Source organism: Henckelia pumila, unplaced genomic scaffold, assembly GCF_033568475.1.
Source record: "Henckelia pumila isolate YLH828 unplaced genomic scaffold, ASM3356847v2 CTG_525:::fragment_3, whole genome shotgun sequence".
Lineage (NCBI taxonomy): Eukaryota > Viridiplantae > Streptophyta > Magnoliopsida > Lamiales > Gesneriaceae > Henckelia > Henckelia pumila.
In genome coordinates this window covers 1900126-1925524 of record NW_027331857.1, presented here as the reverse complement: position 1 = coordinate 1925524, position 25399 = coordinate 1900126, and the positions used below count along the sequence as shown (strand labels likewise).

Genomic DNA, 25399 nt, shown 5'->3' with positions numbered 1-25399 from the left:
GGGAACAGGAGCCTTAAGAATTTATTTATACACCAGGATTCGATACAGCTGTATAAATGTTTAATTTTAAGCTTTTTGATATGGTTGTATCACTACAGTATTAAGCCTAGATATGTTTTACTAAGCTGATATGTAAATTATGGATTATGTTTCCGCACGTTTTACTCTATTAAGCATTTTGCTATATTAAGTTTAATGCATGCTATTAGTTGCCAGTTAGTAGGTGATTCAATGCATGGTCACTACATTTTTGGTATCAGAGCATGCTTAGATTTTGGGATTAGTATTTGGGATTTTGTCTAGTCTTGAGTAATTATTGCGCATTTGCGATTTTAAATGTGCAAATCTTTTCAGGATATGGCCGGGAGAGGTGATGAGAGCCATGGTAGTCACTACAACAAAAAAGGTCATTCACAACAGTTAAAAGACAACGCTTTTTATAAAAAGCATTGTTAAACAAAGAAAGACAACGCTTTCGTGAGAAAGCGTTGTCTTTGTTTTTTTAAATTTACAAAAGACAACATTTTTTTGGTCATCTACAATGCTTTTTTAAAAGCGTTGTGGATGTGCGTTTTTTTTTACATATACTACAACGCTTTATTTAAAAGGGTAAAAATAAAGAAATATAATAATTTTAATGCTTTAAAGAAAAATATAATAATTTTAATGCTTTAAAGAAATACTCTAAATAACCGAAATTAATCCGCCCAACTTGAAACTCAGAAAACGAATGAACCCTAAGCCACGATTACTAGTTTTGAACTAGAGAGATTCTGATGCCCTGTAACCCATAGTTATCTTCTCCCAACCCTAGCCCCTTCAATTTCTCTGTATCGTTACACAAAAATCTTCCTCTCGTTTCTTCAAGCTTTACCTGCGTCTACAAACCCTCCTCCTCTGCCTCTGCCTTCCATGACATTCGGATTTCGCATTTGTGCCCCTCCCACATGCCCAGCGCCTCCTATGCCCGGGTTTTTTTGAGTGGCTTAGGGTTCATTCGTTTAAGACCCCATCGATATGAAATATTTACTTCCAACCAGGCTCTGGGATTTCCGATGCCTCAGTTTGCACATGTTTCTTTGATTTTGGCACCTGATAAGAGCAAACTCTCAAAACGGCATGGTGCAACTTCAGTAGGTCAGGTAATCATGCATCGTTTTATCTGATTTTTTTCTAGTTAATAATTTTTGGATTATCATATTTAGTCTAGAATCTACAATCATCAGCTTAGAAATATGATCCTATGTCTTACTCTGTTGTGATTTTCTACTCATGTTTCCCCGAACTAATGTTTTCTTATTGTAATTTTATATTTTCATTTTAAAGTTCGCGGAGATGGGATTTTTTCCTGAGGCAATGGTCAACTATCTTGCTTTATTGGGCTGGGGTGATGGTACCGAGAATGAATTTTTCACTCTCGACCAACTTGGTTAGTTAAATATATTTTGTCCAAACATTTTTCTAGTTGTTCCTTGTTGTTTATGGGTCTTTCTGTGCCAATGTGTTCAACCAATGACTGCTTCATATCTTCTGACATTTTTTGTAGTTGATAAATTCACAATTGAGCGTATCAATAAAAGTGGAGCAGTTTTCGATTCTACCAAGTTAACGTAATGATGTTTGTTAGATAGTATTTGGTTAAGGTTCCTACATTATATGCAAGAGGTATCACAATAGGCATTTTTTCTGGAATTTCAAATTTCTACTACGAAAGATCCACTAGTAGAAAAATTGCAAAAGACTTCGGTTATTAACCGAAGTCGTAGATAGATAATAACCGAAGTAGTGTCACGTGAAGTAATAAGTACTTTTTTACTTCGCATCATAACCGAAGTCGTAGTATTGAAATTATCGAAGTCTTTGCGAGCTTCATGGAGCCAAAACCGGTTCAGGATTGGGCTGATGCCGAAGTAAAAATATATATTTTACTTCGGTAATTTAATTAATTAACGAAGTAGAATAAAATCATTTACTTCGTTAATTTCATAAATTACCAAAGTAAAAGATGTGTTGTACTTCGTCGATTAATGATATTGCCGAAGTAAAGAAACGCTTATACTTCGGCAATGACACTAATTGACGAAGTAGAATAAGTCTTTTACTTCGAAAATTTCACTAATCGACGAAGCAAAAAAATATCTTGTACTTCGGTAAGTTCAATAATTTATGAAGTAAAAGATATATGTTTGCTTCGTCGATTAGTGAAATTTCCGAAGTAATAGAAGATATATGACTACATCATTTACATGGACTGATAAAGTAAATTCTTTGAACGACTTCATAGCTACGGATTTATGGTGAAGTAAATTATTTATTTAACTTCACCATTTAATTTTAGTGAAGTAAAAACATATGTTTCGCTACATTAAAATTTAGATACAATAATGCCACAATATAAATATATTTTTGAAACTCAAAATAGACTAATAAGATTAATTAATTATTCATCTCAAAACGACAAACATTCATACATCAAAAAGTATATCCACCAAAATAACCCAAAAATATGCATGTATCCACAAGTATTTCCACAAAACTAAAAGTGTATTCAAACAGAGAAAACAAAGTATTATCCCAATGTACATGACACGTTTAGACACCTAAACAGGAGTAGACGAATTCACCTCATTCACTTCTAACTTCGTCAAACTGATCTTGGCTGTAATGTTCTCGATGGATCCTGCAAACTAAAATGTAAAAAAAAGATATCTCGACCTCAATAAGAATGTTGTCATCTTCAGAAAACAAGTAAACATATATTGTTTCTTGGTGAAGTTTGCTAGTGACGTTAAACAAAAAAGAATAACTACAATCTATTTAACAAACAAAGGATTGGGCAAGCACAGTTGAAGAGTATGTTCCATAAAAACACATAAACCAATTGTACTATTATAACCAGTGCACAAGTAAAACGCAAGAAAGAATTCTTTGAAAAATACATGCTCATATGCTCACCATCAACCAAGTATAAAATTAAAAAAAAAACTCAAAATCTTCTCTAAATGTAGATTTTCACAAGAAATGCTAATTTAAAGCGAAAATGCTAGCAAATTCACAAAAAAACATCATGAAAATGAAAAACAATGTGACCAGTTTTGCTTTATTCACCTTAGAACTTCTTGCCAATGCACCTTTTCCCTGAAAATCAAAATGCCAAAGACGATTAATGTTATAAAATCAATACGACACACTTGATGCTAAAAAAACACTTCAAGAACCCAAAACTTGAGGTTTGCATAATTCTTTGGTTAAGATGCTAAACAAATTTGTTAATCTTGAGGAAGAATTAACAAGGAAAGGTTATTCAAAGACATTGTTCTTTTCGAATTTCAAGCTACTAATCTTGAGAAAGAATTAACAAGGAAAGGTTTAGTGTTTGCTTCATTTTCTCTTTTTGACAATTCTACTTCTTTAATATAAATAGAGTAAACAAAAACATATATTAAAAGCAACAAAACAAAGAAATTATCATTTTAAAAATAACTTGTGCTTTCTCTACAAGAAGGCCATACCAATTACAAAGGAGAAAACCCCTTCATCAAGGGTCTTTTTAAATGCATTCAGCATGCTTGAAGGATAAGCCTGATAGATAAACAAAATTTTATAGCAAGAAAAATAAAAGCAATGAAAACAGTTAAGAGGAGGATATAAAATATATTAAATCTATATTCATAGTAAACCTTTCACTACAATCTCAAAAATTCAAATAGACATACAAATAATTTAACAGGCTTGCATGCTTGTGGCTTATAAAACTGTATACTCACATGACAACCCTTTTAACTTTTAGGCCACATCATTACATATGCAGGCTACAAGAGAAATAACATAAAATTAAATGCTTCTTTTCGGTGTGTCCCAACCAAAGGATGTCTAAAAAATTCCTTCCACATTCACTTATTTTCAGAAAGCAAGATCTTCCTGACTGAGGTTACAGCAGAACAGTGACAACTTCAGGTTATCACAGAAAACCAACTATAACAGAAAATAGACTAATAAGATTAATAAATTATTCATCCAAAAATGACGAACATCCATAAATATACAAGTATATCCACCAAAATAACCCAAAAATATGCATGTGTCAACAAGTATTTCCACAAAACTAGTGTATTCAAAAAGACAAAACAAAGTATTATCCCAACGTGTATGACACATTTAAACACCTACATAGGAGTAGACGAATTCATTATATTTCCTTATAACTTCATCAAATTGATCTTGACTGTAATATTGGTTCTTGATGGATCCTGCTTAAACTGAAATGTAAAAAAAGATAGCTCAATGTCAATAGGAATGTAATAATTTTTAGGAAACAAGTAAACATCTATTGTTTTTTGGTGACGTCACTTGAATGTAAAAACATCTATGAGACTGCAGGCTTGATACAAGCAGACAAAGAATTGGACAAGCAGTGTTGCGGAGTAAATTCCATAAAAATACATAAAACCAACTCTACTACAAGCAGACAAAGAATTGGACAAGCAGTGTTGCCCTACCCTACACATTCAAAAGATATTAGGATTAATAAAATTTTAATGACAAAGACTACTTTCAACACCAGGAAACCTACTTTATGCAGGAGTCCAACTTACCTCCCGAGCACCAGAACGAGAGGTGTTATTTGAACTAGCAAAATCAAACAGATTTAAATAGCCACATTTAATTAGTTCTTCACCTTCTGGTGTAGCTGCCTTTATATGTATGGTAACGGAATATAGCGAATGCGAGCGATTGAAATTAAAAAGAATCGTGATAATATTTTTGTGAGAGTTTCGGAACTCTTATCACACTAGTAGAAGCAGAGAAATAATAACCTTGATTATTTCTTCATTATACAGTTCCAAAATAATGTATTCCAGTTTTCAGAGAGCCAATAAGTGAATGTTGAAGAGATCAAAAAATCATATACATGATCAAGTACATGAGAAATACTTGAATTCTAGGGGATAATGTTCAATGACAGACAAAATATGAATATGTAAACCCATCACCAAAAGCCTGAATTAAAGCAGGATGCTACAAAAGTGAGCAAGTTGCCAAGTTCATACACACCCGAGAGAATCTTAGTAGAAAACTAGTAAAAAAAAATAATGAATCGATATGCAATAAAAAACTTACAAAATGGTGGTGATGCTTTTGGACAACGATTGATTTGGGGGCGTAGGACTCATCCCTGATGCCGGAGGATCGGAGGATTCACTCCTGGAATTCGATGCTTTATTCATCTAACTTTCCGGATTTTCGATCCAGTTCGATGAATTGTTCTTTCAAAACCTATATGTATATATTGAAAAATTTACATCTCAATCATTTAACCAAAATAGTTGTGACAAATAAAATCGTAAGTTTCCAAACATATTAAACAAAGTTTCATTAATTGTATCCATTATTATTGTATATATTAGTAATGTTTGTTATAACTCCAACTTTTTTATGGATCATATATACTTTCAAGTAAAATTGTAACTTCAAATCGTGGTGAGGCTTGTAAAATTCCACAAAATTCCTGAACCAACCATTTCTCATCACCATTAACAAATTCCACAAAATTCCTATAAAAAAACTCGCACATGATTCACCAAGACAACACAAACAACAATCAAATTAAAAAAATTAAAAAGAACGAATAAAAAGGAATGAAGATGCGAAGATGAAATCAACTCACTTTCCGGTCATTCATCTCGAAGGACATCACATCATCTTTGCTGATTAAGATTCGAGAACAGCGCGCTACGATTCCCCTCTAATCATTGAAAAATGAAGGAAATCACATTTACTGTCGCGACAAACCTGAAGCTCCATTGTTCTATAGAGAAGGGTAAGAAAAAAATCAAGATTTGGTACCGCTCTTTACAGGGCTTCGAGAGAGTTTCTACATACACTAAATAATGATTTGTACGAGAAGGTTCCTCAAAAGAGAAAATGAGATTGGGATTTGTCAAGAACCATCGATTCGAGACCAAGAATCTGCCATTTCTGTTGAATTTCATATGCGATGGATTTAGGGCACGATTTAGGCGATAATTGGGGTAAGAAAGGCGGATTAGAATATGGGTCCAATTTACTGGGTACATTATTTGTTTTGGGTTGACCGTCTCACGGACTTGACCATGAGACGGTTTTACAGGAATGTTACTCTTTGAAAAATAGTTATCTTGAGCTTATTTGAATATATCAAAAACAATGAAAACTATTAATTTTTTTAAAAAAAATGCTTGACTTATATATAAGATATAGATAAGATGCTAGCATTAAGATAGTAACATCATACCACATCTTCTAACTAAAGGTCCAATTTTTTTTAGATGAGAAAAATCCATAAAAATCGGATTTAATATTAAAATATTATCTATGTTGTTGCATCAACTCAGCAAGACAAGAGACGTCGTGATATTCCTTCATTCTGTATTAACACAATTTCAGCAAAATTATAACGTTTAAAAACACACGGCATATTCTCATATTCGACTCCAAAAAAGTACATTCCCCATAAGCAACAAGCCAACAATACCAGAAGCCACCAGAGAAACCAAAAGCAAGCCAGCAAGAATAAAGGGTAATTAAAGTTACTTCAAAAATCTCAACGAATCTTTGTGACGAAACCCTAATTAATATATTAATATATTAATATATATATATATATATATCACAAAATGCAAAGATAACAGATATACAAAAGATAAGGCCACACAAATAAACAATGGAAGTCCTTGGACATGTGTCTCTCCACATGTTAGCTCCTCAGCCCACAAGCACGCCACGTTTACTCACGCAAACCCTCTATATAATCATTCCCCGCACCCAATCATCCCAAAGCAAATCTGTGTGAAATCTGATCTCATTCAACGTCTGAAGTGGGTTTTTGTTTTCTTGAGAGATCGAACATGGCGAGAACTGTGGCGAGGACTATGGCGGCTCCATTGCTGTTTCTGAACCTGATTATGTATTTGATCGTGTTGGGTTTCGCCAGTTGGTGCATTAACAGGCATATCAATGGCACCACGAATCACCCCAGTAATTATTTTGCTCCAGAAATTTTATTTTATGTTTTTTTTTTCATGCGTATATCTTGATGCAAGATTTTCGTTTTAGGTATGGGAGGAAATGGTGCGACCCCATATTTCTTGACGTTTGCTATACTAGCTGCTGTTTTGGGGATAGTTTCGAAGGTGGCCGGCGGCGGACATCTCAGAGCTTGGAGGGGTGATAGCCTCGCCGGCGCCGGTGCGTCCGCCATTGTTGCTTGGGGTGTCACCGCTCTCGCTTTCGGGTAAATGAACCACTAAATTAGGGGTGTTTTATATAATATATATATATATATATATATAGAGTGTCCTAAAATGCATCTATAATAATAATAATAATAATAGTCATGGATACCTTTATTTTTCTTTCGGAGAAATCATGACAAATTTCTTCCATTTCGGAAGGGTAATTGTGGATAAATTGAAATCGAGATTTTCGATAAAATATAAGTATTATGTGGAGAATTAAATTTCGGTTTTTCATTAACAAAATTTTGTGAAATATCGGAAAATTTTTTTTTGTGAAATATCGGGAGAAAAAAAAAAAAGTGAGAATTGATTTTTAGAAGCTTTCTAAAAATCTGCCATATTATATATGAATAATTTGTTAAAATTTATTTGCAGACTGGCGTGCAAGGAGATAAACATAGGAGGATACAGGGGATGGAGGCTAAAGGTGTTGGAGGCCTTCATTATAATTCTTGGGGTGACCCAATTGCTGTACGTGATGTTGCTGCACGCGGGGCTCGTGAGCAGCCGATACGGCCCCGGGTACAGGAACCACGACTACGGAACGGGGACGGGGGCCGGTGCGGAGCCTGTGCCCAAAGGCGCGGGTGTTACCGGGACGAGGGTGTAAAAATGAATTTTCTTTTGTGTGTGTGTTACAAATGAACTAGGGAGGCGGCCGGACGGAGGCTGTTGGTATATTTTGTCATTTGTATGTGTCATGTTTTGTGTGAATTTGTTTATGAATTTGTGGTTTGTGCAAGCTGTGGGGGACACAGTTGATTTCTGTAACTGTTTTAAAATGTTTCCTTGTGTGATGTATTTTATACGAAGTTGATGGAGATTTGCGTTGAACAATTAATATATGTGTAAATAATATTATCAAACGGGGGGTTTTTTTTTTTCGAAACAATATTATCAACGTGTTGTGCAGTTAAATATGTGTATATATGTGTGTTTTTTTTATGACGTGGGATCCACGGTTGCTAGTTTTGGTGCATTTGTTAAACTCATGTATTAACGAAATAGTCTGCAAACTATGTTAGTCAGAATCGAATTAATTGGCAATTAAAATAATTATCGAGTGGATAAAATAATTGTTGTGGTCAATTAAGTTATAGAGTGTGTATTTATAAAATACATGTTTTAATTAGTCAATGAGATTGATTATTTTTTGGATATTTTGTAATATTGACATTTTGAGATAATTATTGAGATAATGAAATTAAAATAATTATTTATTCGAGATAATTTAAATTGGAGAAATTAATCAGTTTGGGTAATTGGTTAAAGCTTAAGATTGACTCAATTTATTTATTGGGGAATTTACTGGTTTAGTTGACAGGTCAAAGTTCGCTATTTCAGATAATTGTAAAATGTTATTTCAGATAATTGTAAAAATGTGTTAAATTACATATTGGTGTAAAATAACACAAAAGCATTGAAATGGATCAGTGCGGGTCATTTTAGTACCAATTTTTATAATATTAAGTGGTACACTCTCTCACACACAAAAATACCCAAAACACACTAAAACCCTAACCCCCAATTCGTCCCTACCATCGCCGGCCTTTCGATCGCCGCCATTGCCGTCGATTGACCTCGCCATTTTGTAGCTCGTGAGGCGGTCACAACCATACCAAGAATCGTGAGTTTTGGTATTCGATTTGGTGATCACGAAGTCGAGAAAGGGGCGACACTATTCATCGTCTTCTTCGCATGTAATTGTCGGATTTTAGCTCGATTGAGCTTGTTTTTGGGCTGCTAAACGGTATTATAATGTGTGTAGATCATTTCCCAAGCTTATTCCAGCTTTTTTCGTGGAAAAATCGGGTAGATCGAAGCTTCGAACGTCGTCGTCGCCGCCATTGTTTTTCGTTGATTCCGGCCGCCACGGTGGTCCATTCTGGCTGTGGCCTAGTCCGTTAGAATCTTCTCGTCGAGCTCTACAATCCTGCCAAATTTCGTGAATTTTGGAGTTGATTTGCAGATCGCCGCCGCGCCGCCGTCTTCCCCAATTTTTCGGCGAGTTTTGACATGTTAACCATTTTTGATCGGTTCGACGTGATGGATCCAAATATCCAAGTTTCGATTTGATATTCGAAATAGTTAAGCGGTGAGCGCAATAAAGTTTGATAATTTTTTGTCAAAGTTTGACCATAGTTGACTAGGGTTGATTTTTGACCGTTATGTGATTTTTCGCAGATTGGAAGCTAGTTGAGAATAATTAGAGGCAAAAATCAGCAGTTTAGGAATTTGAGCTTCCAGAATTTGATAATTATGAGATTTCCGAGTCCCGATACGCGCAACCGCAATCGTATTAGTTTTTCGTGCGTTTTAAACACAAAAGCATGTTATACCCTTCCTTGCTCACACCATTTAGATCAGTATATTCACTGTTTTGAAAATTAAATTGTGTTGTTGCATTTGTATGTGGATATGATAGCTCAAATTTTTACTCATGCATTATTCACGTTTTTATGTTTTGTGGATGATTTTTCTGTCATGGCTAGGTCTTAGTTGTTGTTCAATGGTTGATGGTTGAATTAGGTCCCTTTGGGTGTTGGTTTAAGATGTCTTGAACTAGTGTCCGCTAGGTGAACAGTTGGATGGTTATAAGGGTGGTCTATCTAGCGGGAAGCTCAGGCAGGGCTCGGGCGAGTGGGTTGTCCGGGTCGCGTAAAGTGTATTAGGGTCATATGCTATGATTTGGTTCCGGATTATTTTATTTTGGGACGGATAATTTATTTAAGAGTCTAAGTGTTTAGTTTATTCATTGGGTCAATTTTGTTATTGGGCCTAAGATGTTCATTGGGCTTAATTTAGTTATTGAGCCTAAAATGTTTATTGGTTTTAATTTATTTATTGGGCTTAGTTGTTTATTTGGGATAAAATATTACTTGGTCTTGAATGAATTGATTTAGTTATTGAGCCAAGCTTATTGAGCTTAAGATATTTATTGGAGGTTTAATTTAATAATAGAGCTAAATATGTTAATGAACCTAAATTGTTTAATTATTTGGTTGGGCTAAGTTCTAAGTTGGACTAAGTACTATTGTGTCAATCTAAGTCTGATTGGGTCATTTTAAGTGTGATTGAGCTAGTATAAGTATTTTTGGGCCAATATAAATGTCAATGAGTCAGTCTAAGTTTATGAGCTTTAGTTAAGGGACAGCAACTCGAACTAGCCAGTGGAAAACAAAATAGTTCGTAAATATATATTTAATAGATGTATATGTATATTTTCATATAAGTATGTTTTTTATTTTGAAAAATGAATTAAATTTATATTTACGGGCAAAATTTTAAGAAAATGATATTTCTAAGTTCATGATTCATGCATGTATTTTATGATAAGATAACAGGCATCTAAAGAAAATATTATTGGGAAGTTGAAGTGATTTGTGACAAACACGGGACTGGAGATCGGGATACCGGGCCCGATTACCTTTTCACTTACGATTATGAGCCTATGGATCCCCAAAGGTTGGGTGAAGTGGCATAGGGCGTTAGGGGTACACCCCACAGGACGCCACCACGTACGATGGATTTAGATTGATCAATCGAATTAGGTTACACTTCATGATATGACCCACAGAAAAATAATTTTTTATTTTTATGACATGTCAATGCTTATGTTATGTATTATGTTACGTATTATGTTATGATATAGATTACGACGCATTTTTATGCATACGATTTTACGATCATGCATGCATTAGAATCCTCAGGTTATTTTTATATGCGTTATGTGCTTGCATGTGGTTTTATTTAGTAGTACTCATTATTAAAGGTAGAGCATGCTGGGCCTTAAGGCTCACTAGATCTAAATGGTGTGCAGGTGAGTTTTATGTTATTCAAGAGGTTGTGGTCCCGACTGGTGGTGTGGACCTCTGTGCATCCGTGGCGAGCTAGCACACCCATGACCTTCGCTGCTCATGTTTCAGTTGATTTAGTTTATGATGAGATATTTTATGTATTGAGCTATTTTCCGCACATGTTTACTATTTTTCATTAGTTTGCATACTTTTGAGATTATATTCGTTTGCATGGATTTTAACCTGTTCGAGTTTTTAAACTTTTAAGATCCAATCGATTTTTATTATGCATTAAATTTTATGAAAATCTATTTTAAGTATAGATACATATATGTATGGGCATATATGTAATATTTTAAAAAAAATTACGAGTTAGGGTCGTTTCATTTGGTATCAGAGCAAGGTCCTTGGAGGGTTGGCTAGCCTGCTACGTGGAGCTCAGAAGTCGCACTGCCAGTCTGTGAGTTTTAAATGCTTTTAATTATGTTTTACGAATGAAACCCATGAGTTAGTTTTCACTGAAATTCATGTTATAAGGATTTTAAATTAAAATACATAGCTATGCAATAAGGTTGCATGAGGGATTATTAGGAATTTCAGTATGTCTCCGAGTCGCGTAGTTTGCGATGAAGGTAATCAGGATCTACCTTCGCCTCTACCTTCACCTGCAGCTCTACCACTCACAGCTTTTGAGAGGGCCAGCATGGGCATGATAGATGGTATCATGAGTTTACTTGAGCATCAGGCTGGACAGCTTAGGAGGGCGCACGAGGAGGACATCACTGAGAGGTTCTGCAAGCAAGGATCGAAGGATTTTGCGTGGACCCGTGATCCACTTGTGGCTGAGGAGTAGATTCTAGAGTTGTAGACGATCTTTGCCTACATGGGGACCCAGGATGCTGATTGGGTCAGATGCGCAATCTACATGTTGAAGGATGATGCAACTCTCTGGTGGGAAGGCGCAGTGACTGGTCTTGATCTGGCCAGGATGATTTGAAGGGATTTCAAGATGGCTTTATTTGAAAAGTACTTCACAGAGGATGTGTGAGGCCATCTGATTCGTGACTTCATGAGCCTTTGACAGGGAGACAGGACTGTGGCCAAGTATCTGAGGAAATTCGAGCAGGAGTGTCACTTCATGCCCACGATTGCTATAATGGAGAGAGGCTGCGGCATTTTACTGGGAACTTGAGGTCCGACATCAAGCATATGTTTCCATGGAAGACGTGATGAAGCACAAGGTAGCGGTTAGTCGAGCGTGCCAGTCCGAGAAGGGAGGAAGGAGATGCATGCTGACTCCCAGAAGCAGAGACAGTTCCAGCAGTGATCTAAAGGACATTCTTTGCAGCAACCAGCGTAGAAGTCTTATCTTGGGTCGTCTAAGGGCTCAGATTCTCTTAGACCGTAGCGGCGGCGGCGGCAGCAGAGGCCGTAGGGCCAGCAAAGACTGCAGCATTAGGCGGCAGTTGCAGCGTGCTTATGTCCTCACTCACACGCACCCTGAGAAACTTCCCAGGAGGTCACCCATCCTAAAATTGCCCCAAGTCAAGCACGCTTAACTTTGGAGTTCTTATATGATGAGCTCCCGAAAAGAAGATGCACCTTTTTGATATGAGCAGTACATATGAAATCTTTTAAACCCTCCTCAACTATGTAGTCCCATACCTACACAGTCTCAGAATCCGCTCTCATTCCGGCACGAGATCGGTTCATTCATGTCTCCCTCCGCCTAGAAGCCTACCAGGAGCCGCTCATTGTCCGTGCAACCTCTTGGCACCGGCGATCACTCCCTGCCTCTTCAGCCCCGGGCGTCACATGCCCACCAGCTTCCGCTTGGTTCGTCCCCGAACCATACCGTACTAAGAGAGGTCGGCTCTGATACCATTTGTAACGACCCACTATATCAAGATAAGTCTTTTCAGCGTGCTTATGTCCTCACTCACACGCACCCTGAGAAACTTTCCAAGAGGTCACCCATCCTAAAATTGCCCCAAGTTAAGCACGCTTAACTTTGGAGTTCTTATATGATGAGCTCCCGAAAAAAAGATGCACCTTCTTGATATGAGCAGTACATATGAAATCTTTTAAACCCTCCTCAACTATGTAGTCCCATACCTACACAGTCTCAGAATCCCCTCTCATTCCGGCACGAGATCGATTCATTCATGTCTCCCTCCGCCTAGAAGCCTACCAGGAGCCGCTCATTGTCCGTGCAACCTCTTGGCACCAGCGATCACTCCCTGCCTCTTCAGCCCTGGGCGTCACATGCCCACCAGCTTCCGCTTGGTTCGTCCCCGAACCATACTGTACTAAGAGAGGTCGGCTCTGATACCATTTGTAACGACCCACTATATCAAGACAAGTCTTTTCAGCGTGCTTATGTTCTCACTCACACGCACCCTGAGAAACTTTCCAGGAGGTCACCCATCCTAAAATTGCCCCAATTCAAGCACGCTTAACTTTGGAGTTCTTATATGATGAGCTCCAGAAAAGAAGATGTACCTTATTGATATGAGCAGTACATATGAAATATTTTAAACCCTCCTCAACTATGTAGTCCCATACCTACACAGTCTCAGAATCCCCTCTCATTCCGGCACGAGATCGGTTCATTCATGTCTCCCTCCGCCTAGAAGCCTACCAGGAGCCGCTCATTGTCCGTGCAGCCTCTTGGCACCGGCGATCACTCCCTGCCTCTTCAGCCCCGGACGTCACAAGAATAACTAAAGAATCCTAAAGATTTTGCACAATCTTCGAACACTCTCCTGATCATATCCCTTGTTAAGATTGTGCAACAGTTCAAGACTAAGGTAGCTTACCTCAATAACCCACCTGGACAACCACCAAGGTTTCACTGTCATAGACCATGCTTCTCTCACATCTTAAATAGTCATGTACAATCCTCAACGTCTGATATAATCCAATACTGATGAAGTCAATCATCAAGGAGTAGTCCTCGTATTCGAGTCTAAGTCTTAGAACAACATCCCATCCAAGTTCTTGGATAATTCCTATCACAAGGAAATTCTAACCACAATTCTGATGACAACCCATAGCCATCGCTGGTAGAAATCTGTCCACCTACTAGATCCACACGTCTAGCAGTAACCCAAAGGTTAATACCTATATGCTCAAGGTACACACTCGTCAAGGAAATTCCTCCAAGACTGGTTCCCATAGCAGAATACTTAAACTATATCTCTGGCACACCAGATGATATCAAACCATCGATATCAAACCTGATATCTAATCCAAGGTCATACCTCGTCGTGACTGCTACCAAACCCCTAGACTGAGTAGCCTTCCCACCGCCATCTCCTGAAGCACAAAGGCTCCCAGGTACCCTCTGAAGTACAAGGACTCCCAGAGTAACACTGGCATAGGGTCGCGCCCCATAATGTCTAGTCCTGGTCAGGCACAACTCTCGGCATATACTGGACCTGGTATCCCGATGAAAACCCATCATCACAAGCCTCAACCTAACAAAGGTCAGACAGCCTACTATTCTAAGGAAACAACCTAGAACAAAGCCCAAACGTTCTGAACCGAACAATACCCTTAATGCCTCCAGATGAGTCCACTCATCGCTGGCACTAACATAGTCCATTGACTAACTAGGTCAATCCTAGGAAAACGCCTAGACTAACCGCAAGTCACACTGTCACAATCGGCCCACTCAAATCCCATGAGCTGCAATAGTTGAATGCTAATCAACTAAAACAATGTCAATCCTAGCAAAATCACTCGCAATCATTCACGAATTGCTGGATAAATAAAACATGTATCATTGCTTCCATTTATGTACAATTTCTCCATTACAATCTCATGTAATACATACAGTATTCAAAATACAATGAAATGTACAATCGAACTTGAAATGATACAACCAAAGTATGATGATTCATTACAACTGAAATAATGTTTACAACTACAACGAACAGTATTTAAATCATCGTACTAATCTTGTTCCTTGAGCATGAAGCTTCTAATCGACACACGCATCGATACAAGCATACTCCCGACCAAGTCTCTCTACATTACCTCCTACGAAGAACTCCGGAGAAATGGCTCGTGATAGCTATCCAGCTATGCTCTGCGTTAGTGCATGTCAGTCGACCCCTTTTGCTCACGATCTATCATCAGCGTTCTTCTTGTATTCATATCATGCTTTTGAACATGAAGTTTCCAGTGTGCCTACCAAACGCATCGATACAATCATACCGGCAAAACTATGTTCCGCATGAAAATCTCTCCAACTACGACTGGAGAATCTTCAGAGTAGTGTCATCATGGTAATGACTGTACAGATGCAAGCATCAAGTAGTCCCCACCAATCCTCTGCCACTGCCTCTAGCATCCGGTACTCGATCCAAAACTAGGATCCACCTGAGTAGAAATCTTGAAAACTCGGACACGATCCATCACTCCTGTCCGCACTTGCTGGTATCCCATAAGACAGATCTTTAGAAATCCTGCCGATGATGATAGTCTCTGGGCAAACTAATTGCCGCATCATCACCTCTTCCAAGGTCTCATCCATCCTATAAGGATAACCTAAAGTCTCATTACTATATCCCAAGTCTCTTGCATGCATAAGCTCTGATACCAATAAATGTAGTGACCCTACCCGGATCCACTAGCTAATCAGAGTTAAGAGCATAATTAAACATGCATTAAATAAATCGCTGCGGAAGACTTAAATAAAAACAGACCAGCAGAATACAACCGATTAAACCAATTCGATTTATACAACCAAATCGAATAAATAGCCTAAAGGCAAAACCTACGGCTAATCCTGCTGTCTTCACTGGTCACTGGCTACTCCAAGCTCCTGGTGCTCCACCCTGCACCTACACCTGCCCCGTCGAATGGGGTGTCCAGATACACAGAAAAGACTGAACGTGAGCTCTAAGCTCAATACGAAAGCACTGGGTAAAACATACAAATATAATGCATGCAAATGATAGGATATCCATATCTGGGATAATTGTATATAATTGCTCAGTAATGGTGCCTAGGACATGAGTGGTACAACCCGGGGAGCAAACCCTGTGTACACTGCTCATTCCTATAGGACGTGGACTGTGTCCCCAGATGCTAACTACCCATGACCCGTCAGTCACTGGGCACTAGACATCACCCGTCCAGACAGGGCTGAGCGGCCCTACATGGCTCATCTCATAAGATGGACAGGCACAATATGATATTCACATGATGCATAATAATATGACACACAAATGCAACATATAAGCATGAAAACCCGCTGGCTATCTCAGTATGTACTTACGTACCTTACTACAGGAAGTTCTAGCAGTCCCACTCTAGGTTCCCAGCCTATCATCAACTCTACAATGCAAATACCCATGCATCAATAATTAAGCTCTAAAAGCCTTAATTAAACTATTGCATACTCCTAAATAATTTAAGGAGACCATAACTATACCTGCGTCCGTCGTCAGCCCGCTGATGACAATTGCCTCAAAACTAGGCCACAGCTCCGCTACGACGCCTGAATCGCTATGCCACTTCTGGATTCCCAATAGGATGCCTAGAACTCCCTAGATCTGAGTTAGAAGGCCTAGGAATTGAGAGAGGAAAAGGAGAGGTGCGAGTTGAAAATGAAATCTCGGCCCCCTATTTATAGACGGAGTTCGGAGCCTCCGAACCCGGTTCGGAACGTCCGAACACGATCGGAACCTCCGATCCCATCTTCGAAGCGTCCGATCGCCCAATATTACGTCAGCCATGACGTCACTTTGCTGACGTCAGCAATGACACGTGCCCTGGTCCCGATCGGAACGTTCGATCTCACCGACGGAGCTTCCGATCTCGATCGGAGCCTCCGATCCAAGTTCGGAGCCTCCGAACCCGTTCGGATCCTCCGATCCATCCGAACCCTCGGAACCTTCCCGACCATTTTCGAGTGTCCTGGATCCATTTCTAAACTCCGTTAACCCATTTGGAATTTCCTTAATCATGTTTTACTTAATCTAAACATGGTTACACGATTAATTATTCATTAATCGTTAATTCTGGATACGGGTCACTACAATCACAGAGATCATAGTTGTTGATCAATAGTGTGAGATTCTGGAAAATTGAGAATTAGTGAATGATAGATTTAATTGATAGATCCTTTTGGGCTAGATATGAGCTATAGTGGATCAAAATTAATGGATACAGATGTTAAGTCTAATCAGTACTGATTTGGGATATTATGGACTAAAAAGTACTGGAGACAGTTCTGTAAAGCTCGTATGGTTAAGAACATGGTTTGTAAGGTATATTCAGAATTTCTTAGGAAATGTGTTAGTTTATCTGTTGGGGATCGATATAGTGTGTAAAGGGGGTGGGTGAATACACAATATTGATAGTCTTTAAAATCTAATGCAATATGGTTGAGTAAATGTTAGTTCACTCAACCGGTTTTCTTTTAGCCTGCTAGAAATATAAGAGCAACTATGATTAGTGCAGAAATAGCTCACAGCATGCTAGATGATATCCATGGAATGATGCAATGCAATAACATAAGTAGACACAGATATGTTTCTTGGGTGTTCGGAGATCAATCTCCTACTTCACCCCTTCTTCCACCTCGGAAGGATTCACTAGAAGACTTTGGTTATTACAACATCTTGCAATACACCCGATCCAAGTTAGGACTTATCCAACGCCTAATATGGAACTCCTAGATTCACAGTGATAAGATTTAAAGCTCCTATCAAACTTTTCTTCAGATGGTGATGATGATTGTCTTAGTCTCTCGAGGACTTAAGACTTCTCAAATCCTTGTATCAGGTAGCGTCTTTCAAACGATATCTGGATTTGAGCAACCCTTGAAAAGGATCTCTTCGAAGATCGGATAAGGCTGTTAAAGCTAAGGGTTTTCTCTTTGAGCAGTTGAGTATTCAAGATGGGTTCGAGAGCTCAGATAGACAGATTCTCAATAAGCGTTGTTGTGTTGTGTTCTGTCTCTTCTTTCTGTCTAGAGAGGCTTTGATATATATAGCCTTTTTCTTCAACGTCTTTATTCTTTGTCCAACGGTAGGATTTCCCTGCTGATAAAGTTTTCTGAATATTTCGTACTGGGAGCGCCTTTAATTGTCTATTCAATGTGTCGCTCACATTAAATGCTATTTAAGGCTTTCTCACTTTATCAGACAAATCCTTAAATGCTTCGTCCTTTTGCTTTTCAGTTGTCTTGTCACTTTCCGAGATCTGGGAAACTGTAACTTCGAACTGTAGCGTATAGCTTTTTGTATTTGAAGTTCAGTAGATATCTCAGTCGGTAGATATGTTTGACATACAACTATTTTGCATCTTTCGTTGGTTGATAAGCTTTAGCTGACGTCGGTAGATATGTCTTTGTTCTGTTGACGTAGCTGCTTTGCATGCTTTGGCTGTCGTCGGTAGATATGTCTTTGTTCGGTTGACGTAGCTTACTTATACAAATAACTGGCGGCCGACTAAACAACAAAGTATTGTTTTGTTATTACCAAAAGTCAGGATTCAACAATTTCCCCCTTTTTGGTAATGACAAAACCTAGGCCCCAAAAATCATTTAAAAAAGATAGTAGACGAAATGAATTCATTGCGAAGATGAATTGCATTGAACAATTAATGTTACAAGCAATCATTGATAAGTAGCAGTGAAAACCTATTACACCTACATTGCGTTAAGTAAATAACATGTACATAAAATGTACCTTACTTCCTTTGCATTCTCTGTGAAGAGGTGTCAACTGATTTTTTGGATACTTCCCCCTTTTTGACATCACTACGGGTGAGATGAGAGATAATCTCTCCTAGTTGAGTACCGACAGTGGTTTGAAAAGTGTCAATATGGGAGTCAATATGAGCGGTTAAATCAGCCTGAAGAACTGAGATTTGCATTGAAGTATGCTCATTTGTACGGCGAACAATTTGAGAGACCTTTTCGGCAATAGTACCCATAGCTCGAAGATTGCGTTCTTTGTAGTTTTTCAGTTCAGTGACGCATCTTCCGAGTTCAGAAGACAAACTGTTAAGACGAGACATAATCGTTGATCTTGTGTTGTCAATGCCAGCGTCTTGTCCTTGTATGCGATTGCTGAGTCGTTGTGTGGTCTCGCGAAGATCTTCTACAATGCATTCCAAAGCATAATTCGCTGGTTCGGAGTCAGGAACTGAAATTGAAGCACGTGTGGCAGTTTGTTCTTTTGGAGGAAATACTGTGGTGGTATCGATCAATGAACGGACATCGATTCCAATCACCTGATCTATTTGGTGAGTTGGACTAGAGGGCTGCGAGCCGTCAGTCGTCGGTTGAGGTGAGTCTTCAGAATGGATCTCCAGAAGAGGAGATGTTGGTTGTTCATCATAAAAAATTGATTGCATAACATCTGAGACTGATGTGAGTGGGATCTCAGGAAGATTATCACTAGTAACTGTTGTAATCGGGTAAGTCAGTTGAGTGTTTGTGATAAGATCAGCACTTGACGTAGGTCCAGCGGCTGATGAGGAAGCAAACGGAAAATATGTCAAGGGACATTCGTCTTGTGCCGCAATAAATTCCTGTTCCTCTGCTGAAAATACGAAGTCAGATGTTTTTGAGTTATCATGAGAATCTAGAAGAGGGATCATGACCAGAACATCGTTGTTATACGCCTGTATGTATTCGTCGTCCGGTAGTGGGATGGAGTATTTGAGCCGATATTCTCGTAAAAAGGTGTCAGTGACATCGACTGACTGCTTAAGACGTAAGATGACTTCAGTGTCATCTTTGGCAGTTTTGCTCATCGGCTGATTGTTCTCTTCTCTTTTGGCAAGAATATGTCGGGCAAGACTATCACGGAGCTGAACGTCCACCAACTTATATCTGTCGAGTGTTGTTTCAAGATTTTATGTGGCAGTGAGAATGAACATCTTGTCTTCCAATTTGAAAAGGTACTCCAGTTTATTCTCAAGCAAGATTTGAGAATATGAAGCATTCAGACAATAGTTTACCCATTCATCAAATTCCTGTAGTTTGAACCGCACAGCCCAGAGAATGTAAAAAATAATGATAAGAACCTCCATTTTCCCTACCGATTGGGATTTTTGAAATGGGATGAGAGGTGCTTTGCCTTTTCCCTGAGGGTCGGTTGAAGTTGTGGTCAGTACAGAGAACGAGGGTTCCTGGATAATAATTCCTTTTGGTTGAGGAACTTGGGTCTTCAAAACCAACTCTTGTGTTCTCAAGATTTGCTGACTGATGACGGCAGCAATATCAACTGATGAAGTCGGTGAGGGCAGAGAAATGGGTAATGTGGTAACAGTGGTGCTGTAAGTTGGTTCGGAAGTTATTTGGGGAATTTGGATTTGGTGAGTAGATAGTGTTTCGGATGTTGAGACTTCAGTGGTTGCTGTGGTCAGTTGAGACGTTGGAGTGTGAACTGTAGATAGCAACTTGATCCTCTTTGGTTTCGGGTGAGATAGCTTGGGAGCCATTTTTGTCTTTTGGGATGGAGAGGGGTGAGCGAATACTTGAACTAAGGGAGCATTGTCACTAACCTCATCCTCCAGATCAGAGTCCACTTGAATAGGTTGTCTGATTGGTCAAGCACGCTTGACTTGGGTAGCTGCAGTGCTTTTGGCAGTTTGTTGTTCTGCCCCAATTTCTCGTTTGATAGTCCTGAGCTGGTCAGAAGTCACCTGATTCTTGTTTAATAACAGAGGGACTGTGACTGCATTTAACCATTTGGCTGCATGAAGGACTTCATAGTCTGAGAAGTCAACATCTAGGGCTGCAAGTAGATAACATATCTGTAGTGAAAAACCTTCCGATTGTCCTTTGCCTCTAATCATTTCACATAAAGTAGAGTAGAGAATCGAAGAACAGTTGAAGTTCAACTGGGAGGCAATAGAGGCCATGTACTGAAGCTTTTCGAGAGTGATCTTGTCGTAGAATCCAGCCTTGGCTAAAAGAGTTTTTGCGACTATGTTAGCCAATAGTCGGTATGCTGGCTTCAAGCTTTGTTTGAGGCCATTGACCTTAATGGATGAGCCATCAAGTGTGAATTGAGCTGCCCAGTGAGTTGCATTTTCGTCAGGTAAGTCTGCGCATTTCATCAAACCGGTTGTGGGCAAGTTGAAAGTGTCGCCAAAGAAACGTTTATTGAACTCGATCTTCCATCCTCTGATGATACATATGATGCTTCCATGATGTAGTTGGGCGGATTCAAAGAATTCCTTGACCAGATCATAGTTGACCATTGATCTAGAGCTAAGAAATTTGCGAAGTCCTGAAGCTTCAATCTTGTTGAACATGGCTGAAATTTCCGCATTTTGGATGGAATGAACTTCATCGAAATTAATATCCAGACAATTCTTTTGGATAGACATTCTTAAGTTTTTCTGCAAACAAAGAATTTGATCAATAGTTTGTGAAGAATGCAGAAGCAAAATGTGAATATGAGTTTAATTTGCAAGACAAATTGTGAGAGACGTCTGAAATGATCGGTAAATATGGTTCCACGTCACTTAAAATTTTGAATTTTGAAAGAGAGAGAGTGAAATATACGCGGTAAAATAAAGTAAATACAATGAATATAATATAAGGCCGTTGGAGTCGAATTCCAATGATTGTAATCATTCTTGAACGTCTAACATCATGACATGTGAAGTCTTGGACACGCCGTCGATTTCCAGAGTAATGATTTAATGCGTGATCCATTCAGTAGACGATTGATATCACCCGACGTTTCACCTTCTCTTTTTATCCCTATAAATATGAAGTGAATATATCAGTCGTTTAACAATAAGAAATCATTCAATAAATTAGAAAACAATATGACGGGTCAGGGAGGTGATTTGGCAGAAGAATTCGCCGCTGCTCTGATGAGAGTAAGGTCTCGAGAGTATGAAGATGCTGTGTTTTTCCAGGTTGTTGAAGAAATAGAGACAATTGAAGTGTTGCGTTTGTTTCTCTCAACTGGCCATCCTCATGATTCTGAGAGAGACTATGCTGCCCTTGTGCGGCAATATGAAGACAAGCTGGTGTCGTCTGACTCGATGTTGGTCTTCAGTCCAAAGGGCCTGTTGCTCCTCTTGCTCTACAAAGAGCTAGAAGGACTTGAGCGCATCCGATCGGATGATCTTGGCTACGTTCGCTCTCCTACCAGGGAGCTTACATTCTTCATGCTCTCTTGGAAAGGTGAGGTGGAGAAGGAGATCGGTAGGGCTCTTGAAGCCTTTAGGGCTCTTATGTGATATGTCCTTCTCTTTTTCCTGAAATAAACAAATCTATTTTGCGCATTATCTGCTTTTATGAATCAATAAAGTTACGTCACATCACACATTAAACGAGATATCATCGAGAAGAAAAGCAGATATTAATGAAGACAAATCATTGTTTGCAAATAATAACTATTTTGAGCTTTTAAATAAATGCAAGAGTACACAAATATCGATAAAGTATGCTTATCAACAGTCTGAGCAAGTATCTCTTTCGGATTTTTTCGAAGATAAATCAGTAGGTAACTATTGGCATTCATGACCTTTGGCCTTTGGTATTCTTCGCCTATAAATACTGTGATGCAAACAAGTAGATAGATCATAGCTTAGTTGAAACAATAACAACAAAAAATATGGATGAGTCCGATTTCGAAAGACGAAAGTTCATCTACAAAAGTAGAGTTGTGAAAAGAGGCATGAGAGTGTGGTATATGATGGAAGCCATTCGTCGTCAACATCGTTCAGGTGTTGTGCCTCTTAGGCCGTGCCTTGCTGCAGGGTTGCTGTGGTGCAAGTGTTGCTTGCAAACCCAGAGCACTGGTGTGATGCTAAGGCCATATGCTATTCGGCTCATGATGCTGTTGGCAGAAAGAGACGAGATGCAGAACATCTGTTTCGAGGATGACGTCTGCAGTGGTCAAGGCTCGCTCTCCGTCTGGATGATAGAGTGGAGTCATAAAATGAGAAGCAGAATTTCTGCGGCTCATGCTGACTTCAGACTCACTAGGGGTTAGGGTTAAGCACTCCATGCAATGAAAGTATTTTGTGCTTTAAAAGAAATAAACGATTATTCCCCCTAAACTTATGCTTGTCCTAATTCAAATCAATTAAACCAAGAATATTGCGAAAATAGGAAAACTTAGCATCCGGCAATGGCTTGGTGAAAATATATGTTGTCTGCTGGTCAGTAGATACGTAGATCATTTGAATCTCCTTTTTGAGGACGTGTTCACGAATGAAATGATGGCGCACATCAATGTGCTTGGTTCTGGAATGCATCACTGGATTTTGAGTGATTGCAATAGCACCCGTGTTGTCACAAAATATGGGAGCTTCATTTGACTGGATTCCATAGTCCCTAAGTTGTTGTTGTATCCACAGTATTTGAGCACAGCAACTGCCAGCTGCAAGATATTCTGCTTCAGCAGTAGAGGTGGCAATTGATGTTTGCTTCTTACTGAACCATGAAATAAGTCTATCTCCCAAAAATTGACACGATCCGCTAGTGCTTTTTCTGTAAATCTTGCAACCTGCATAATCTGCATCTGAATAGCCAACAAGGTTAAATTCTGAGTCTTTGGAATACCAAAGACCCTCATTTTTAGTGCCTTTAAGATATTTAATAATCCTCTTGGCTGCGATGTAATGCGATTGCTTGGGTGCTGCTTGAAATCTTGCACACAAACATACATCAAACATAATATCTGGTCTACTGGTCGTAAGATAAAGTAATGAACCGATTAGACCTCGATACATAGTTACCTCAACTGGTGCTCCTGCTTCATCTTTTTCAAGTTTAATAGAAGCACTCATAGGGGTAGAAATGGTAGAACAATTCTCCATACCAAACTTCTTGATAAGTTCTTTGGTGTACTTAGTTTGATTTATGAAGATGCCATTATCCAGCTGCTTAACTTGTAGTCCGAGGAAGAAATTTAATTCTCCCATCATGCTTATTTCAAACTGTTCCTGCATCATTTTAGAAAATTTCTCGCATAGACAAGGATTAGTTGATCCAAATATAATATCATCTACATATATTTGAACGAGTAAAATGTGATCTCCTTTAACAAACTTAAAAAGAGTCTTATCGACTGTTCCTATAGTAAAGGCATGATCTAATAGGAATTGTGATAATGTATCATACCATGCACGCGGTGCTTGTTTTAAGCCATAAAGAGCTTTGTCAAGCTTAAAAACAAAATTAGGAGTTAAAGAGTTGATAAAACCTGGTGGTTGTTCAACATATACTTCTTCTTGAAGTAGACCATTGAGAAAAGCTGACTTGACATCCATTTGATATACTTTGAAGTTTTTGTAAGCAGCATAGGCAAAGAATATTCTGATAGCCTCAAGCCTTGTTATTGGAGCGAATGATTCGTCAAAGTCAATGCCTTCCTATTGTCTGAATCCTTGAGCAACCAGTCGGGCTTTATTTCTTACCACTGTCTCATCCTCATTCAATTTGTTGCGAAACACCCATCGGGTGCCTATGATGTTTTGATTTGTCGGTCGAGGGACTAGATTCCACACTTTGTTTCTAGTGAATTGATTTAGTTCTTCTTGAATTGCTTCAATCCAGCTAGCATCTTGTAATGCTTCATCTATGTGTTTGGGCTCTAGCTGTGAAATGAAAGCTGCATGCAATAACTCATCATTCAGTTGATTACATGTACGAATAGGTGCAGTAGGGTTACCGATGACCAGATCAGGTGGATGATTTTTATTCCACCGAAGATTTGGTCCGAGAGGATTTGCGCCTGTTTGAGTGTCTTCCTCATCCCTGATTGCGTTGTTAGGTTCAAAAGCACCCACTCCGATTATCTGTTCGTCATTGATGTGATCTAATCCTCCTTCATTGGGTTGAATAATCTCTTCTGCTTGCTCATCTCTTGTGTTAGGAGGATCATTGGTATCACTTTCATCCTGTAGAACGGTTGACTTCAGCCTGCTGGCTAAATCTTGAATGTCAGTTTGAAACTTTTCCGCACATACAGTAGTTTCATCAAAAATAACATGAATGGATTCCTCTATAGTCAGTGATCTTTTATTGAACACTCTGTAAGCTCGGCTGACTGTGGAAAATCCAACAAATATGCCTTCATCTGCTTTTGCATCAAAAGCTGTCAGGCGATGTTTTCCATTATCATGAATATAACAAACACAACCAAATACTTTAAAATACGAGACATCAGGTTTTGTGCCATTCCAGAACTCATATGGTCTTTTGTTGTGTCTCTTGTTAATCATAGATCTGTTTTGAGTGTCACATGCTGTATTAATTGCTTCTGCCCAGAGTCTTTGAGATACATTGAAATCAGCAATCATAGTTCTGGCTGCCTCCTTAAGAGT

General features: G+C 38.7%; 1 protein-coding gene and 1 long non-coding RNA gene across 2 annotated transcripts; one reads left to right on the top strand and one right to left on the bottom strand.

Moving 5' to 3' along the window:
- Nucleotides 1–2464: 2464 nt before the first annotated feature.
- On the bottom strand, nt 2465–6024 carry LOC140873269 (uncharacterized). The gene is made up of 6 exons (XR_012147990.1): nt 5669–6024; nt 5118–5277; nt 4171–4253; nt 3513–3582; nt 3109–3138; nt 2465–2687 (listed from the first exon to the last, which is right to left on the bottom strand). It is a non-coding gene; the product is annotated as an uncharacterized lncRNA (long non-coding RNA).
- Nucleotides 6025–6706: 682 nt separating this feature from the next.
- On the top strand, nt 6707–8136 carry LOC140873339 (membrane protein PM19L). The gene is made up of 3 exons (XM_073276434.1): nt 6707–7017; nt 7096–7273; nt 7653–8136. The coding sequence occupies exons 1-3, from the start codon at nt 6888–6890 to the stop codon at nt 7885–7887; spliced, it is 543 nt and encodes a 180-aa protein (XP_073132535.1). The 5' UTR covers nt 6707–6887; the 3' UTR covers nt 7888–8136.
- The last annotated feature ends 17263 nt before the right edge of the window (nt 8137–25399 follow it).